Source organism: Camellia sinensis, chromosome 4 (assembly GCF_055761805.1).
Source record: "Camellia sinensis isolate YWXY chromosome 4, ASM5576180v1, whole genome shotgun sequence".
NCBI classification, from domain to species: domain Eukaryota; kingdom Viridiplantae; phylum Streptophyta; class Magnoliopsida; order Ericales; family Theaceae; genus Camellia; species Camellia sinensis.
The window spans coordinates 152,697,373-152,717,044 of NC_138964.1; the positions used below are offsets into that span (position 1 = coordinate 152,697,373).

At 36.9% G+C, this 19,672-nt stretch overlaps 1 protein-coding gene across 1 annotated transcript; it reads right to left on the reverse strand.

Annotated features, from left to right (window-relative positions):
* Window positions 1-1,810: 1,810 nt before the first annotated feature.
* Window positions 1,811-2,999, reverse strand: LOC145824137 (uncharacterized). The gene is made up of 2 exons (XM_082923735.1): window positions 2,390-2,999; window positions 1,811-2,211 (listed from the first exon to the last, which is right to left on the reverse strand). Exons 1-2 carry the CDS (start codon window positions 2,997-2,999, stop codon window positions 1,811-1,813), a joined length of 1,011 nt encoding a protein of 336 aa, XP_082779861.1.
* Between the last annotated feature and the right edge of the window lie 16,673 nt (window positions 3,000-19,672).

Genomic DNA, 19,672 nt, shown 5'->3' on the forward strand with positions numbered 1-19,672 from the left:
CCATGTAATTTCACAATCTCATTGACATACAAGTTAGCCAACTTATCCACATTATACAAAAATTTGACAGGTAAAAAATGTGCAAATTTAATCAAATGATCAACAATTACCCAGATAGAGTCCATACCTCGAGAAGATCGAGGTAATCCCACAATGAAGTCCATCGTGATATGTTCCTATTTCTATTCTGGTATTGGAAGCGACTGTAGCAATCCAGCAGGTTGTTGATGTTCAGCTTTAACTTGTTGGCAATGTAAGCATCGAGCCACAAAATTAGCAATGTTTTTCTTCATTCCAGGCCAGAAGTTTTGTTTCAAGTCATGGTACATCATGGTATTCTTTGGATGCATAGAAAATTTAGAGGTGTGGGCTTCAATCATAACACGTTTTCTCAAATCCAAACAATCAGGAACACAAAGTCTATTCTGGAATTTCAGCACATTGTTCTCCAGCACAAATCCTAACTTCGGTTTTGAGTCTATGTCATCCACAATCTTTTTCAGAAATTCATCTTGCAGTTGTTTCTCTCTAATCTCTTCAATGATCGTAGATTGAGTAGAAATGGCGGCCAAGATCCCGCCATGTTCATGCAATACAATTTCAATCTCATGCTTTTCCAAGTCACACAATAACTCTCTTTGACTGGTGAGTAAACAAGACAAATTTCCACTAGATTTTTTGCTCAAGGTATCTGCCACTGTATTAGCTTTCCCTGGATGGTACAAAATCTGCAAATTATAGTCGTTGATCAATTCAAGCCATCGCCTCTGCCTCATGTTCAGTTCCTTTTGGGTGAAGAAGTATTTCAAGCTTTTATGGTCAATATACACCTCACAAGTCACACCATACAAATAGTGTCGCCAAATTTTCAAAGCAAACACCACAATTGCTAGTTCAAGGTCATGTGTCGGATAGTTCTTTTCATGTGGTCGGAGTGGCCGAGAAGCATAAGCAATCACCTTACCATTTTGCATTAGTACACATCCTAAACCTTTGTAGGAAGCATCACTGTAAATCTGATACATTTTTCTGAGTTAAGTGCGTCAATGGCAGGGCAAGTTTAGAGAAGTCCTTTACAAATCCGCGGTAATAACTGGCAAGCCCCAGAAAACTTCTAACTTCAGACACATTGGTTGGCCTTGGCCAATCTGCAATAGCTTCAATTTTCTGTGGGTCCACTGATATACCATTCTTGTCAATCACATGTCCTAGAAATGCCACACTGTCAAGTCAGAATTCACATTTGGACAATTTTGCATACAACTTCTTTTCTCTCAAAATTTGTAATGCAGTTTCTCAGATGATTCTCATGTTCTTCCTCGCTTTTGGAGTAAATCAAGATATCATCAATAAACACAACAATAAATTCATCAAGAAATTGTTTAAACACCCTGTTCATTAGGTCCATAAAAGCTGCAGGTGCATTAGTTACCCTAAACGGCATCACCAAAAATTCATAGTGTCCATATCTAGTTCTGAATGCCATTTTCTCTACATCTTCTGCCTTGACCTTTAACTGGTGATACCCAGATCTAAGGTCTATCTTGGAGAACACTTGTGCTCCCTGAAGTTGGTCAAATCGGTCATCTACTCGGGGTAATGGGTATTCATTCATGATAGTTACTCTATTTAATTCCTAGTAATCTATACACAATCTTAAGGGCCCATCTTTTTTCTTAACGAATAGAACTGGAGCACCCCAAGGTGAAGTGCTTGGGGGGATGAATTTCTTGTCTAAAAGTTCTTGGAGCTGAGCCTTTAATTCTTTCAATTCATAGGTTAACATTCTGTAAGGGGTTTTAGAAATTGGTTATGTCCCAGGTACTACATCAATGGTGAATTCAATTTCTCTAGCAATTAACTCCCTAGGCAATTCGGTTGGAAATACATCAGGAAATTCATTTACCACCGAGATGTTCTCTATAGTAAGACTATCAGTCAAAACACAACACATGTACCCTCTACATCCCTTCCTAAGCAGTTTAACAACTTTCATGGCGGAAATCAAATATGGGGAAGGAACTATCCCACTCCCAGTAAACACAAATTCAAGTAAACCAGGTGGACGAAACACAACAGATTTATTCACACAGTCAATAGTTGCATAGTACTTCGTTAACCAGTCCATACCCAGTATGCAATCAAAATAATCAATACCCAACGACAATAAATCAACATGCAGTGTCACATCACCAATTACTAGTTCACATGCTAGATAAATATAAGTACATACCATAGAATCCCCAGATGGTGTAGAAATAGGCAATAAATAATTCATAGGCTCTAACGGTCTAGTCAATTTTTGAGAAAAAAACATGTGATACAAATGAATGTGTGGAGCCAGAATCTATCAACACATAGGCATTCTAAGCACAAATAGAGATTATACCTGACACCACTGATTCGGTATTCTGTACATCACCAGGTACTAATGCAAAAACCCGGCCTTGTCTCAAAGTTTCTCCCGCAGTATTGGTTCTTACATTCGTTCTTGGTGTAGGAGCAGATTTGGCTAAACTTGCCGCAAGACAGGTAGTTGTGTCGAGTCTCATCGGACAGTCTCTAATCATGTGGCCTGTCTTGCCACATCGAAAACAAGCGCCAGATGCACAATGACACATGCCTTTATGCTTCCTTCCACATTCTGGACAAATTGGCATAAGCCCACTGCTTTGGCTTGTACTACTTAAAGATCCAGTATTTTGCCTTTTGCTTGTAAAGGATGAGCGGCCCTTCCGAAAATTGGATCCAGATCTTTTGCCTCTCCATTCAGTTGTTGGAGCACTAGTCTGTTTCTTTGCTTCTAGTATGGCCTCTGCCATCAATGCCCTATCAAGTACTTCCACATAAGTAGGAAATTTCAATACGCCTACTCGATCATATACGTCCAGGTCTAAGCCCCCTTTAAATTTCCAGGCCTTCTTATAATCTGTGTCAACTACATGAGGAGAAAATTTGGCCAACTCAGTAAATTTAGCCTCATACTCAGCTATGGACATCCTGCCTTGCTTCAGTTCTTGGAATTCAGAAACTTTCCGATTTCAAAAATACCGAGGAAAGTACTTGTCATAAAAGATGTTATTGAATTGTGCCCATGCCATGTTCCCATTATTAGTTCGAATCAACAACCACCATTTTCGGGCTTCATTTTTAAGGTGTAGGTGGCCAATAGAACTTTCTGAGTCTCAAAACAAGGAAATACCTCAAATAATTTCTCCATCTCGAGTAACCATGTCTCTACTTTTAAGGGTTCAATACCACCCAAGAAAGAAGGCATTTAATCTTCATGAATTTCTGAGTTAAGTTTATAACGTCGTTGTTATCCAGTTCAACTTGGACCGGTAGGGGTAGAGGAGGCAACGATTGTTGTCTTTGTTGTTGTGTCATTGCTTCAGTTAAGGCTGCGAGCATTTGTTCCATTCGGCTCATTCGAGCCTCAAAGGACCCTGCTGCATCATCACTTTTTGTATTTTCCATTGCTATAGGGAAACATGAGAACAATAAACATAGGCAAATAGTTTTTTTCACAGTGTTTGGAACATTCAATCCCAGTTCAGTCGTTTTAATTTCATGTGTTCATATCTAGATACAGTTTTCTCATGTACAAAAATTAATACACACTTACACATGCAGATGGAATGCCCCTAACTTTTACTAGATCATCCTATAGCTCATATGGACTCATGTGTGAGGTATAACGTGTGCTCTGATACCACTTTGTCATGACCCAAACCCACCCCTATAGGTTTAGTGACGTAACCGGCCAAAAATTCTAGGATTACCAAAGGCCTCTTAATAGAATAACAAAATATAAGGGGGCTGCGGAAGCAATAACACAAAATACAAGGTCCATAGAGCTGTGTAGACATACATGAGATAGAAAAGAAAGATTAAGCTTATATAATGTCAAACTTCTACAAGACTTGTATCACCATACATATAATTTCATGAGGGACTTAGTCGAGCATACAAATAAGCAAAACAAATAACAAGACATCTTCAATGGTTCATAAAACTTGACTTCTCAAAAAGGAACCTCCTCGAGAGACACAGTGGTTGGCTGACCCAAAAACACTCCAGGTAGCAACTTAGGCCTGGTCACGGTCCTACTCACCTACATACATAATATAAATAGTGAGCGGAAGCCCATTGAAAAATAACAGAGTAAAGGGTTTAAATGAATGATGTCCATAATAGATTCAGAAATCAGAGTTCATACCAGAAACAGAGTTATATTCGTATTCTTGTCCAAACTACATACAGAAATCAGAGTTCATGCCTCATCATACATGGTACATCCGTTAGCGTTATCATGCTTGTTAGTTTTATAAGGAACCTCCAGCACCGGGAACTTGTAATATGCTTGAGCCACAGTATTATTACCCCTGGGCAAGGGCCATGAGGCCATGGTATTGTTACCCACAGGCAAGGGCCTTGTGCTAAGAATGCCACGAATACTTGTCAGAAAATGGGACAGCCATTCATTGTATAGAACATAACATTTCATAAACAAATCTTATTTCTTCATACAGAAAATAATTAAGGTCGAACATAGCTTTACTAAGTCATTACTCACAGATGGCTCCAGATGCGGACAAACAGAACAGAAAAAATCAAATAGCTTATGGCACGTGACCTACACAAACATAATAGATACACATCTTGAAACACATACCTGAATATCACATAACTTTTTTCATTTCGTTCTTAGCGTGTTTCTAAGTCTTATCCTCATTATTAGGTCTTAATTATGGCCTAAGAATGTCTAGGATATAATGAGGATGCCAAAATGTACTTTGGAACTCTTAACGAAACTTGATGAAAACAACGGACCCGCTCGAGCATAACTTCCCTCGCTCGAGCGGACATGCAAACATATGAGCGACCGCTCAAGCACAAATTCCTTTGCTCGAGCGGTCAAAAACTCCAAAAAAGTACTGGTTGTGTGAATTCTCCCCTTGATGGCCGCTCGACGGTAGCTCGAGAGTAAGATTGGGGTCCTCGCCCGAGTACAACTCTTGTCGCTCGAGCGATCTGCAAAATATGTAAACTTCTAGGAGCTTGTATTTCATGCTCGAGCCAAATTTTGGTCGCTTGAGCAGAAGTGAAAGATCACTGAGTGGTCCCTTAAGTGCACCTTTTGTCGCTTAAGCGAAAGAGCAGAATATGAAATTTCTAGATTGTACACCCAAGCTGAAAACGCGAATCAGACACTTTAAAACTCATCCTTTTGGGCCAAAAACTTGAGAAAACTTATATAAACTTGGAAAACATCTTGAATTCAAGACCATTTCGTAAAATAAAGGCCCAATAGCATGCCAATTGTTTAAAAGTCAACTTGAAACTTATGAATATGCCATGAACATGACTTGCATGAATTACTATGAACTAAGACTTTCCAAAACATGATCAATCAAGGTCAAATGGTAAGAAATGTGATGAATTCTCAAAACCAAGTCAAAATAGACACATGCGTGTGAAAATTCTTTACAAACAAACTCAAAATGCTATGATATATGCATGCAATGATGAATGGCTCAATTTTCTTCATTTCTAGCTTAGTTCTTCCATTATTCAACTGAAAGACCTTTAATTCACAGAACAAAATAGAAACTCAAACAAATATTTATACATTAGACAAATATAAGCACAAATAATGCGACACACATGTAGTTAATTTAGAATTTTACCTTGATTATTGATTAGGCTTATTTAATCATGAATTAACGTTAACAAGAGGTCAGGGTTGTTACAGTCTTCCCTCCTTAAAAGAGTTTGGTCCTCCAAACTCGAATTACCTTCATTTTGGAAGAATACCAAGTTTCTCCGTGGTTCTACCAATCAACTTTTACCAATGGTATTTTTTTTCCCTCAATCTCTTAATTTTGTGATTCACAATCTGAATTGGTCTCTCTTTCTACGTATAATCATCTTTCAAAAGCACGTGAGTCGGCTCAATCACATGGAGTGGATCTCGTAAGTAATCCTTAAGCATTGAAACATGAAAAACTTGTGCATATGTTCCATCATCGGAGGTAAGGCTACTCGGTATGTTACTGAGTTAATTTTCCCTAAAACTTCTTACGGGCCAATGTATCTTGGTGCTAGCTTTCCTTTTACCCCGAATCATGTCTGACCCTTCATTGGAGTTACCTTAATAAATAGGTGGTCACCGAATTTGTATGGGTCAACGTAGTTTACATATTTTGCAGACCGCTCGAGCGACAAGAGTTGCGCTCGAGTGAGGACCCCAGTCTCACGCTCGAGCTACCGTTGAGCGGCCATCGAGCGAAGAATTCACACAATTAGTACTTTTCAAAGTTTATAGACTGCTTGAGCGAATGAAGTTCCGCTTGAGCGGCCCCTCATATGTTTACATGTCTGCTCGAGCGAGGGAAGTTGCGCTCGAGCGGCCCCCTATTTTCAGCAAGTTTTGTTAAAAGTTCCAAAGTGCATTTTGGCATCCTCATTGCATTCGACATTCCTAGGCCATAATTAAGACTTAATAATGAGGATAAGACTTAGAAATACACTAAGAACGAAATGAAAGTAGTTATGTGATACCCGGGTATGTGTTTCAAGATGTGTATCTGTTATGTTTGTGTCGGTCACACGCCATAAGCTATTTGATTTTGTATGCTCTATTTGTCCGCTTCCAAAGCCATCTGTGATTAATGACTTAGTAAAACTATGTCTGACCTTTATTATTTTCTTTATGAAGAAATAAGATTTGTTTATGAAATGTTATGTTCTATACGATGAATGGCTATCCCATTTTCTGACAAGTATTCGTGACATCCTTAGCACAAGGCCCTTGCCCAGGGGTAATAATTTTGTGGTCTATAAGCACAAGGCCCTTGCCCGGGGGTAACAATACTATGGTCTCATGGCCCCTTGCCCGGGGGTAATAATACCGTGGCTCATGTATATTACAAGTTCTCGGTACTTGAGGTTCCTTATGAAACTGACAAGCATGATAATGCTAATAGATGTACCATGTATGATGAAGCATGAACTCTGATTTCTGTATGTACTTTGAACAAGAATGTGAATATAAATCTATTTTTGGTATGAACTCTGATTTCTGAATCTGTTATAGAGATCATTCATTTAAACCCTTTACTCTGTTATTATTCACTGGGCTTCCGCTCACTATTTATATTATGTATGTAGGTGAGCAGGCATGTGACCTAGCCTAAGTTGCTACCTGGAGTGTTTTTGGGTCAACCAACCACTATGTCTCCCGGGGAGGTTCCTTTATGAGAAGTCAAGTTTTGTGAACCGTTGAAGATGTTTTTGTGAAAACCCATATTAAATTATTCTTGAAAGAAAATAAATAAATAAATTAATTAATTAGTTTTAAATTAACCAAATCCTATCACTAACAAAGACCCTATTAAGAATAATAATTTTGTGGGTGTTCAATATTTGTTGTTTATAAATTAGTTTAATTAGGATTCAATATAATAATTATTCTTACTAAATACCTTAGATAAAAATCTTAGGGTATCAATTTTCAGAACCCCTACAAATACACACAAAAAATAAATAAATAAATAAATAAATACAAACAAACAAACCGTGGGCAACAACCCACAGCTCCTACCAAACCCACCATCTTTTAGAATTTAGGATAGCCATAAAATTTAGGGAAAGCTTGTAAAATTTAGGGAAAAGCTTATAAAATTTAGGGAAAGCTTGCTCTTAGAAATTGGAGAAAGGGAATGGAATTTTTTGAAGAAAAAAGAAAAAAAAGATAAAATAATGGAAAGAATGAGAGGGAGAGAGAGATGTCTTCAACTAGCATTTTATATATATATATATATATATATGCATGCAAGCCTTCCTTGTGCATGCAAGCATTCGGTAGAAGAAAAAAAAAAAAAAAAAAAAGAGAGGAGAGAAATCTCTTAAGCAACCAAGTTTAATAGTAGGAGAGGAAGAAGAGTAGGAGGTTAAGGAAACCAAAGTTCTCAACCATTTTGTCACCCTACTACTAGGTAAGAAAACCCTCTCAATCCTCTCAATTTTTTTTTACATAATTGAAATTTTCAGATTGTGTACATATGATACATTGTCTAAATTGTGTTGAAGATAATCTATGTTGAATCTGCCAGCATGTTGCCCGAATTTTTAGACAATTTTATACTCAGAATTTCGAGATGATTTCTTCTACAAAGTTGTTGATAATGATGTCTAGTTTATCCAGAAATTTTTGGAAACAATTTTCGAGCTTTCTACGAATTTATACAAATTTTTAACTAAATCTGAAACTGTGTTGAGAATAATCTGTTTTGAATCTGCCATCATGTTACCCGAATTTTTAGATAATTTTATACTCAAAATTTCGAGATTGTTTCTCTACAAAGTTGTTGATAATGATGTCTAGTTTATCCAAAAAATTTTGGAAACAATTTTTGAGCTTTCTACGAATTTATACAAATTTCTAACTAAATCTGAAACTGTGAGACAGATTTTACTATGTATTTGAAAATTTATTTAAAATTCTATACTAAGCCAAATCTGGTAATTTATAACTAAAAGATGAAATTTGAGAAGTCTAGTTTCATGATAAATTTTTAGATTATGGGTTTGATCTATAAATTTAAGCATGGAATTAATGTAAGGAAATGTGACAAATTTGTGTCATAAACACCCTTGGAATTTGTTTAGAATTATTTATAAGTTATTTTTGAAAAATAACCATAACATGTTTATTGAGTATCCTGTAGATTGATATGAATTTTAGAGTTGTATAAGTAATGTATTTATAATTTTATTTGCAAGATATATACTCTGAAAATTTTTCTGGACAGAATAAAATCACCACTTTAATATTATGCTAGTCTAATTTTGTAAATCCAAAATTTGTGCATGTGTGTATTTAGGGTTTAATTCTTGTATCTAAGTTATTATTTCATATCATGGTTTAAATAAATTGCTTATTTAAAATTCTGTACTTTTATTTAGTATTGTGTGACACATGCAATATTTTATGATTGGGAATTTTAATGAGTTGGTATAACATTACTTGTGATTAAAAATTTGGAATTATTTGTGATTAATATCAAAATTAACTGAAATGATTAACGGCATATACAAAGTTAACAATTGATGGTTAATACCAGTTGTTCGGGGTGAGTCTTGGTTTAAAGACTGTACGGAATTAAGGGTTGACGGTTAACACCGGTTGTTCAGGGTGAGCCCTGGTTTTGAGAATTCTCACGTAGATTGTGTTGCGAAACTCTAAGATGGCACGGGACTTATTTGAACCCTTTTCGGTATTCGGTTTTGGAATAAGGGTGGATGTGTAGGTGGCACACAGGGAGGTTACTTACCCCTGGCAGACCGTTTCCTTGGGGCAGACCACGGATGCCACTACTTGGATATATAACTCCGGACGTGGGCATCCCTGGTAGTTACGGTTGGTAACACTTAAATATTTGACCAAGGGAGGGTTTCAAATTAACCGTTGCCATGCTTAGTGATTGGTAAGTTAAATCTCTTTGGTGAGATTTCGAGTGTTACCTAATTTATAAAAATTACTGAAATTATTCTAATGGTTGTAAATTCTGTGTATAATTATATTGTTATCTCATGTTTAGAATATTATTATTTTTCTCTTAAAAAGAATGGTAGGTTGGTTACGTTTTCTTACTGTGTTGCAAAACTCATGGCATATATTTTGTTGCCTTGGCGTTTCATGCCAGATTTTGTTGAAGAAGGGACTGAGGCTGAAATTGGAGCTGATGCTAATATCGAACCTTGGCTGACTTAGAGTCAAGATTTTATCGAAATAAAATCCTGTTATCCCTTGTATTAGGATTTAACTATGTTGTGACGTTGGGTGTGAATTTGTAGTTTTATTTTGTTGTTGGACTTTGACTATGTAAGAACTTAAAAGTTCCTAATTAGTAGTTAAAACTTTATCTAGCAAGTTATCGTTATTTAAATCTTATGACGTTTCAAAAAAAAAATTTTGGGGCGTCACAATTTGGTATCAGAGCTCTAGGTTAGAATACCTAGGGACGGTGGGAAGAGGTTTTACCTCAATTGAGGAGTAGTATCATGTGTTAGAAGGAATAGAATTATGTAACTCATAGTTTATGAGAGCTTTATGCTAATCATAGTGACTATCCTTGTTTGATCCTAACTAGCTTGACGCCAAATTTGTCGGATGTAAAATCATCACTTCTCTATCTTCGTTGAACCTTTCCAATTCGACAAAGTATTGCCTTAAGATGATCAATTGGTAACTTTTTAGCCATGTTTATTGTATATTGTATGTTGTTCTCTTGAAATCCGGTTGCACTCTTTTAATCCTTACAGGGTGAAGAATCTTAGGTGTTTGGTTTGAAATGTGTATGGCCAAACACAATTTCAATTCAAATATCTAGTTTGGTCACCAGCTCCATAATCTTAACCCTATTAAAAGTTCAAAACTATCATGTCATCCGACTGTACCGTCTGTTCAAATTCCATTTGAATTCTTATGCTAGTTATGCTATTGTCGTAGCCACGTCATACTCTTTCTTTTCTACTATAACTGTGTGAATCTTGGGATTAGAGCTTGAACGATTAGAAACACCTATGAGTGTAGCTTCACCCTTAGGAGGTCAAACCCGAGTAAATCTAGTATGTAAATCTTGTGAGCTAGCAAATGTGAATTTTGGCTGAAGGAAGTAAAGTTCTTAGGTCATGTTGTATCTGAATCAGGGATATCAGTGGATCCTGCTAAAGTAGAAGCAGTAATGGGGTGGAAACAACCTAAGAATACGTTTGAGATTCGTAGTTTCTTGGGATTAGCAGGTTATTATAGGAGATTCATTCAGGATTTCTCCAAATTAGCCAAGCCGATGACACGCCTAACGCAAAAAGGAGTAAAGTTTGAATGGAACGAAGCGTGTGAGCAGTCATTTCAAGAACTCAAGAAGAGACTGACAAGCGCTCCAATATTAATCATACCCGAACGCGATGTTGGGTACACTGTTTACTGTGATGCCTCTAAAAAAGGGTTAAGTAGTGTGTTAATGAAAAACGGGAAGGTAGTGGCATACGGATCAAGACAATTGAAGAATCATGAGAAAAATTATCCTACTCACGATCTGGAGTTAGTAGCTGTGGTCTATGCACTTAAGACTTGGCGACATTACCTTTATGGCGAAAAATTTGAGATATTTACCGATCACAAAAGCTTGAAGTACTTGTTCACACAAAGAGATTTGAACATGAGGCAGAGACGCTGGATGGAGTACCTTGAAGATTACCAATTTACCTTGTCTTATCATCCCGGGAAGGCTAATGTTGTAGCAGATGCACTAAGTCGAAAGACAAGAGAGATTGTAGCCAGCATATCAATTAAAGAATGGGAAATGGTAAGCACTATGAATGAGTTTAAGTTACAACCAGAGACTCAGAATGGGAAGGGTAGGTTGTTTACAATAGTTACAACACCCCAACTTCCTACCAAAGTGTTGGAAGCCCAAAGATTTGATCAGGAGACCGACTTCATCAAGGCCCGATTAGTGACCGAGGAATCTTCACCGGATTGGACACTCCATCAAGATGGTAGTTTAAGGTATTTAGGTAGATTTTTTGTGCCAAACATCGAACAATTAAGAGACGAAGTACTTAAAGAATTTCACCATTCAGTTTTTGCGATTCATTCGGGAGGAAACAAGATGTACCAGGATCTTAAGCGACAGTATTGGTGGAGTGGAATGAAGAAGGACGTTGCTCAATTCGTATCTAAGTGCTTGACGTGTCAGCAAGCGAAGGCAGAACATCAAAAGCCGGCAGGGAAACTCCAACCTTTACCAATACCTAAGTGGAAATGGGAACACATAACAATAGATTTTGTAACGGGATTACCCGGCCGCCGCAAGGCCATGACGCCATTTGGGTGGTAGTTGATCGATTAACTAAGACGGCACATTTCCTACTAATAGGACCAGCAGGCACACTCGAATCTTTAAGTCGATTATTTATTCGAGAAATCATTAGATTGCACGGAGTACCAGTCTCAATAGTGTCAGATCGTGATTCTCGTTTTACGTCACAGTTCTGGCAAAGTCTGCAAAGGGCCTTGGGTACATAGTTGTGTTTTAGTACAGCTTTTCACCCTCAAACTGACGGTCAATCAGAAAGAACAATTCAGACTTTAGAAGACATGCTTCGAGCTTGTGTGATGGACTTTAAAGGTAATTGGGAGAAACACTTACCACTAGTCGAATTCTCTTACAATAACAGTTTTCAAGCAAGTATTGGTATGGCACCGTATGAAGCTTTGTACGGACGGCCTTGCCGATCACCAATATGTTGGACAGAAGTCGGAGAGGCACATCTTTTAGGGCCAGAATTAGTTCAAGAAACTACCAAGAAGGTGAAACTAATTCGGCAGAGGCTCGAGACCGCTCAGAGTAGGCAGAAAAGCTATGCAGATAAAAGGAGAAGGCCTTTAGCATTTAAAGTTGGAGATCATGTGTTTTTGAAAATACAGCCTCGTCGAGGAGTTGTTCGTTTCGGAAAGAAGGAAAAGCTGTCACCTCAAATTTTGGACAAAATAGGAGAAGTGGCGTACCGTTTGGCTCTACCGCCTCAACTGGCGGGAGTACATAATGTTTTCCACGTCTCTATGCTACGGAAATACGAGCCTCACCCTTCTCACATCATCAATTGGGAGGAGATTAATCTTGATGACGACGTGACAATTGAAGAAAAGCCTGCCAAGATTTTAGATCGTCGCGAGAAGAAATTACGAGGTAAAACTATACCATTGGTTCGAGTTCTCTGGAGACATTATGGGACGGAAGAGTCAACGTGGGAGCGAGAAGATATGATACGTGTCAGTTATCCTCAACTTTTCGAGTTTAAAGGTACGAATTAATTTCGAGGACGAAATTCTTTTTAGGAGGGTAGATTGTGAAAACCCATATTTAAATTATTCTTGAAAGAAAATAAATAAATAAATTAATTAATTAGTTTTAAATTAACCAAATCCTATCACTAACAAAGACCCTATTAAGAATAATAATTTTGTGGGTGTTCAATATTTGTTGTTTATAAATTAGTTTAATTAGGATTCAATATAATAATTATTCTTACTAAATACCTTAGATAAAAATCTTAGGGTATCAATTTTCAGAACCCCTACAAATACACACAAAAATAAATAAATAAATAAATAAATAAATACAAACAAACAAACCGTGGGCAACAACCCACAGCTCCTACCAAACCCACCATCTTTTAGAATTTAGGATAGCCATAAAATTTAGGGAAAGCTTGTAAAATTTAGGGAAAAGCTTATAAAATTTAGGGAAAGCTTGCTCTTAGAAATTGGAGAAAGGGAATGGAATTTTTTGAAGAAAAAAGAAACAAAAAGGTAAAATAATGGAAAGAATGAGAGGGAGAGAGAGATGTCTTCAACTAGCATTTTATATATATATATATATATGCATGCAAGCCTTCCTTGTGCATGCAAGCATTCGGTAGAAGAAAAAAAAAAAAAAAAAAAAAGAGGAGAGAAATCTCTTAAGCAACCAAGTTTAGTAGTAGGAGAGGAAGAAGAGTAGGAGGTTAAGGAAACCAAAGTTCTCAACCATTTTGTCACCCTACTACTAGGTAAGAAAACCCTCTCAATCCTCTCATTTTTTTTTTACATAATTGAAATTTTCAGATTGTGTACATATGATACATTGTCTAAATTGTGTTGAAGATAATCTATGTTGAATCTGCCAGCATGTTGCCCGAATTTTTAGACAATTTTATACTCAGAATTTCGAGATGATTTCTTCTACAAAGTTGTTGATAATGATGTCTAGTTTATCCAGAAATTTTTGGAAACAATTTTCGAGCTTTCTACGAATTTATACAAACTTTTAACTAAATCTGAAACTGTGTTGAGAATAATCTGTTTTGAATCTACCATCATGTTACCCGAATTTTTAGATAATTTTATACTCAAAATTTCGAGATTGTTTCTCTACAAAGTTGTTGATAATGATGTCTAGTTTATCCAAAAAATTTTGGAAACAATTTTTGAGCTTTCTACGAATTTATACAAATTTCTAACTAAATCTGAAACTGTGAGACAGATTTTACCATGTATTTGAAAATTTATTTAAAATTCTATACTAAGCCAAATCTGGTAATTTATAACTAAAAGATGAAATTTGAGAAGTCTAGTTTCATGATAAATTTTTAGATTATGGGTTTGATCTATAAATTTAAGCATGGAATTAATGTAAGGAAATGTGACAAATCTGTGTCATAAACACCCTTGGAATTTGTTTAGAATTATTTATAAGTTATTTTTGAAAAATGCTTTCTGAAAAATAACCATAACATGTTTATTGAGTATCCTGTAGATTGATATGAATTTTAGAGTTGTATAAGTAATGTATTTATAATTTTATTTGCAAGATATATACTCTGAAAATTTTTCTGGACAGAATAAAATCACCACTTTAATATTATGCTAGTCTAATTTTGTAAATCAAAAATTTGTGCATGTGTGTATTTAGGGTTTAATTCTTGTATCTAAGTTATTATTTCATACCATGGTTTAAATAAATTGTTTATTTAAAATTCTGTACTTTTATTTAGTATTGTGTGACACATGCAATATTTTATGATTGAGAATTTTAATGAGTTGGTATAACATTACTTGTGATTAAAAATTTGGAATTATTTGTGATTAATATCAAAATTAACTGAAATGATTAACGGCATATACAAAGTTAACAATTGACGGTTAATACCAGTTGTTCGGGGTGAGTCTTGGTTTAAAGACTGTACGGAATTAAGGGTTGACGGTTAACACCGGTTGTTCAGGGTGAGCCCTGGTTTTGAGAATTCTCACGTAGATTGTGTTGCGAAACTCTAAGATGGCACGGGACTTATTTGAACCCTTTTCGGTATTCGGTTTTGGAATAAGGGTGGATGTGCAGATGGCACACAGGGAGGTTACTTACCCCTGGCAGACCGTTTCCTTGGGGCAGACCACGGATGCCACTACTTGGGTATATAACTCCGGACGTGGGCATCCCTGGTAGTTACGGTTGGTAACACTTAAAAATTTGGAATTATTTGTGATTAATATCAAAATTAACTGAAATGATTAACGGCATATACAAAGTTAACAATTGACGGTTAATACCAGTTGTTCGGGGTGAGTCTTGGTTTAAAGACTGTACGGAATTAAGGGTTGACGGTTAACACCGGTTGTTCAGGGTGAGCCCTGGTTTTGAGAATTCTCACGTAGATTGTGTTGCGAAACTCTAAGATGGCACGGGACTTATTTGAACCCTTTTCGGTATTCGGTTTTGGAATAAGGGTGGATGTGCAGATGGCACACAGGGAGGTTACTTACCCCTGGCAGACCGTTTTCCTTGGGGCAGACCACGGATGCCACTACTTGGGTATATAACTCCGGACGTGGGCATCCCTGGTAGTTACGGTTGGTAACACTTAAATATTTGACCAAGGGAGGGTTTCAAATTAACCGTTGCCATGCTTAGTGGTTGGTAAGTTAAATCTCTTTGGTGAGATTTCGAGTGTCACCTAATTTATAAAAATTACTGAAATTATTCTCATGGTTGTAAATTCTGTGTATAATTATATTGTTATCTCATGTTTAGAATATTATTATTTTTCTCTTAAAAAGAATGGTAGGTTGGTTACGTTTTCTTACTGTGTTGCAAAACTCATGGTATATATTTTATTGCCCTGGCGTTTCCTGCCAGATTATGTTGAAGAAGGTACTGAGGCTGAAATTGGAGCTGCTGCCAATATCGAACCTTGGCTGACTTAGAGTCAAGATTTTATCGAAATAAAATCCTGTTATCCCTTGTATTAGGATTTAACTATGTTGTGACGTTGGGTGTGAATTTGTAGTTTTATTTTGTTGTTGGACTTTGACTATGTAAGAACTTAAAAGTTCCTAATTAGTAGTTAAAACTTTATCTAGCAAGTTATCGTTATTTAAATCTTATGACGTTTCAAAAAAAAATTTTTGGGGCGTCACAGTTTTGTTGTTTGTTTTGCTTATTTGTACACTGGGCTAAGTCCCTCATGACATTATATGTATGGTGATACAAGTCTTATGGAAGTTTGACATTATATAAGCTTAAAGTTTCTGTTCTGTCTCATGTATGTCTACACAGTTCCTTGGACCTTGTATTTTGTGTTATTGCTTCCGCAGCCCCTTATATTTTTTCATTCTATTAAGAGGCCTTTGGTAATCTCAGGATTATTGGTCGGTTACGTCACTAAACCTATAGGAGCGGGTTTGGGTCGTGACATATACATTCTAGTTCTTTTGTACCATTTCTTTCTCATCTTTTCTTGCTGTTTTTGGGTTGTTTCTCACCTTTATTTTTTGGCTAAAACTTGTGGTTTAAAGCCATTAAAGGTAGAGGGGTGGATCACCCTTCTTTGAACCTTGTTTCATAGGCTTTTACCCTTGTGTTTCCCATCTTTTTACCAGCTTTTGTTGAGCTTTTTACCACTGATTTTTAGAGGCTAAAAATCACGTTTTGAAGTCCCAAAAATGGAGGGGGTAGCTTCCCCTCCTTGTGCTTGTTTATTTGCTTAATTGTTCAGCTTACTCTTTTAGTTGTTTTTACTTTAATTCCAGCACTATTTTAGTGTAAATTAGGACTGTTTTTAGGAGTTAGCTTCATTCATGCTTTGTGTTTCATGCTTGTAGTGTAATGGTTCTTATAGGCTTGGTGGTTTAGGCCTTAGCCACCAACCTATTTGAGTTGCTAGCATTTATTTCTTGCTTTCCATACTTGTGTTCACCTCTAAGCATCGCTGCAATCTCCATCTTTTCTTGGCTTTTTTTCTTTGTTTTGAGAGTTGCTCCAAAAGGAGTGTTGTTTAAGCTTGAAGGGTGATATTGTGCTTAATGGTTTAATCCCTTTGGGGGTTCATTACCAATGGCGTGATCTCCCTCTCATGCTGAAAACAACATTTAGTTTACTTCTCTCCTTTAGTGGACTTAAAGCTCATTATTGGACTTAATTGACTAATGAATGGAATGTAATTTAAAAAGGGGTAATCAATGGTTTAAAAATGGAACAAGATAATAAAATGGTTTGGGCATTGAGTCTTGAGTCGTTTTATACTTGTTAGTGATGAAAACAGTTCAAGAATCAATGTCAACCCTTTCCCTTGACCAATCCATGATAGAAAGGAGGTTTTGAGAGTCTTTTATTGTGCATTAATTAAAATTGTATCCCTTTGTTCATAAGACATCACGCAATAAAATTGCACCGATTGATGGCTTGTGAATGAAGCCTATGTCTCCTTTGAGCTGTTTTATAATAAGGAGAGGCAAGGTGGACAAACATCCCCTAAGAATGCTCTGTTTGTGCTCTACTTATTTTCTTTTGCAACAAGAGAAACTCAACATTAGTGGCCGGCAGGTAGGGTTGGCAATTTGAACCCAGCTCGACGGAGACATGACCTCGATTTGATCAATTTTTTCCCCAAAAATATCCCCAACGGTACGGGGATAGTATTCAAAAATTAATTCCCAATCAATTTTGGGCTGGAGACGGGAAATAGTGTCCCAACCCCGTACTCGGCCTATCCTCGTCCCTGTCCCCGTTTGTCCCTGGAGTGAAATTACTATTTTACCCCTCTATAGATATAAACAAACACTTCTATTCAAAAGTCATCTCATTTCTCTCTGAGTCTCAAACCGAGTCTCTCTCTCTCTCTCATGGTTCACTTCACTACCGTCCTCGTCTTTGCTTCAGCGTAGCACGCAGAGTCCAGCACCGTCTGTATAGCTTATTGCTCGCCTCGATTCTAGCTACGCACCAGGTGGCTTCGACTTCACTCACTTAGAGATTTCTCTCTCTCATTCTCTCACTTCTTATCATCATCATCATCATCCAGATCCACCATCATGAAGCCACCGATCTGAACCGTGAATCCACCAATCTGAATAGATCGTTGTTCGTGAACTGTCAAGTCACCGATCTGAATAGATCGTGGTCCGATGAACAATCAAGCCACTGCCCAACTCTCTTTCTCTTTCTCTCTCTCTATATATGTATATATCTTACTTTCACATAAGTTCCATCTTGATTGTATATATATGTATGTGTGTGTGTGTGTGTATGTGTATAATGAACAAATCTGTTGTTGTTGATGAACAAATCTTTTTTTTTTTAAGTTGTTGATGATTGTTCATATATAGATTAAATTTTTTGATGATTTTTGTTGATGAACAAATCTATCCAAATATGTCCAAATATGTTGTTGATGAACAAATCTGTCCGTATACAGATTAAATTTTGTTGTTGTTGTTCTTGTGTGTGTGTGTGTGTGTGTGTGTGTGTGTGTGTGTGTGTGTGTGTGTTGAACAGATCTGTCGGGGATTTTTTGGGGTCGCTGAAATCCGATCCTTGTTAGGGGGCAGGGTGAGGGAGGTGATGGATACCCCGCCAGGGATCAGGGTTAGGGATAGGAATTTTTTTATTGTCGGGGATTGGGAATGGGGAGTGCCATCCCCAGCGCCACCCCGACCCGTTGCCATTCCTACCGGCATGCCACTATTTCTGGGCGGCAAGCCACTATTAGTGGCTGGTCGGCCACTACTTCTGGCCTGCCGACCACTTTTTCCGACAAGGTAGTGTACTGCTTCTTGCAGAATAGAGCAGAAATTGAGGTGAAAAACTCAGTGCAATCTCATGACTGTGCAACAGAAGCATTCCGGTAGCAAAACGGAGAGCACTTTCGGGCAGAAATCCACATCCATGCATGTACCATCCCTCGATTCTCGGGATTCATTAAAATAATATTGTAATAGTAGTATGTTATACCTAAAGTAGCAGACTTGTAACTAATTGGTAACTTTGGTTAGAATAGCTAGTTTGTTTTGTGTTGTACGTAATTAATTAGCTAAAGTAGGTAGTTAGTTTATGGTGTTGTAATAATTAGCTAGTATAGTTAATTTATTTCATTTGGGTTGTAATAGATTAGTTAATTCGTAGTAATTAGCTAGGCATTCATTCGGACCCTTTTGTGCGAGGGCCAATATGTAATATTTGTGTATGTCTTCCAGCCGCACGCCTTTCTCCCTTTATTTATTTGCTTATGATGGATAGAATAGAACATCATTGTTTCTTTTAGCATTTCCCATGTTTGCATCCATTTTTCTTACATGCATCGAGGCTTGGTTCATCATTCTAACAAGCATTGTTATTTACTACTTCGTTAAATACATGTTCGAACCGCATGCTATCAAATTGATTCACATGTTATATTAGTAGCCGAGCCTATTAATTGCATCTTGCATGTGTTACATTAGTCATTTTGCATCATTAGGATCACGCATTTTTCCTAACTATTTTATCCCTTTTTGGCTTGCCTTGGAGTACTAGGTGAGCATTTTATTGCTTTAGCATATTGCATGAGTGTGATTGTTACCATGTCAAGCATGATTACCATGAGTCTAATTGCTTAAGTGATAAATTGTTTGAATGCCTGTGAATGAAGGCTAATTGCTTAAATTGGGATGGTTTGATGAATGTACATATGAGATCACTTTTTCAAGTGACACATACTCAAAATAATTTTCAAACAAACTTGAAATCAAAGTGTTCCAATTTTTACAAACTAGTCTATACTTGCGTGCATCACCTATTGAAATAGC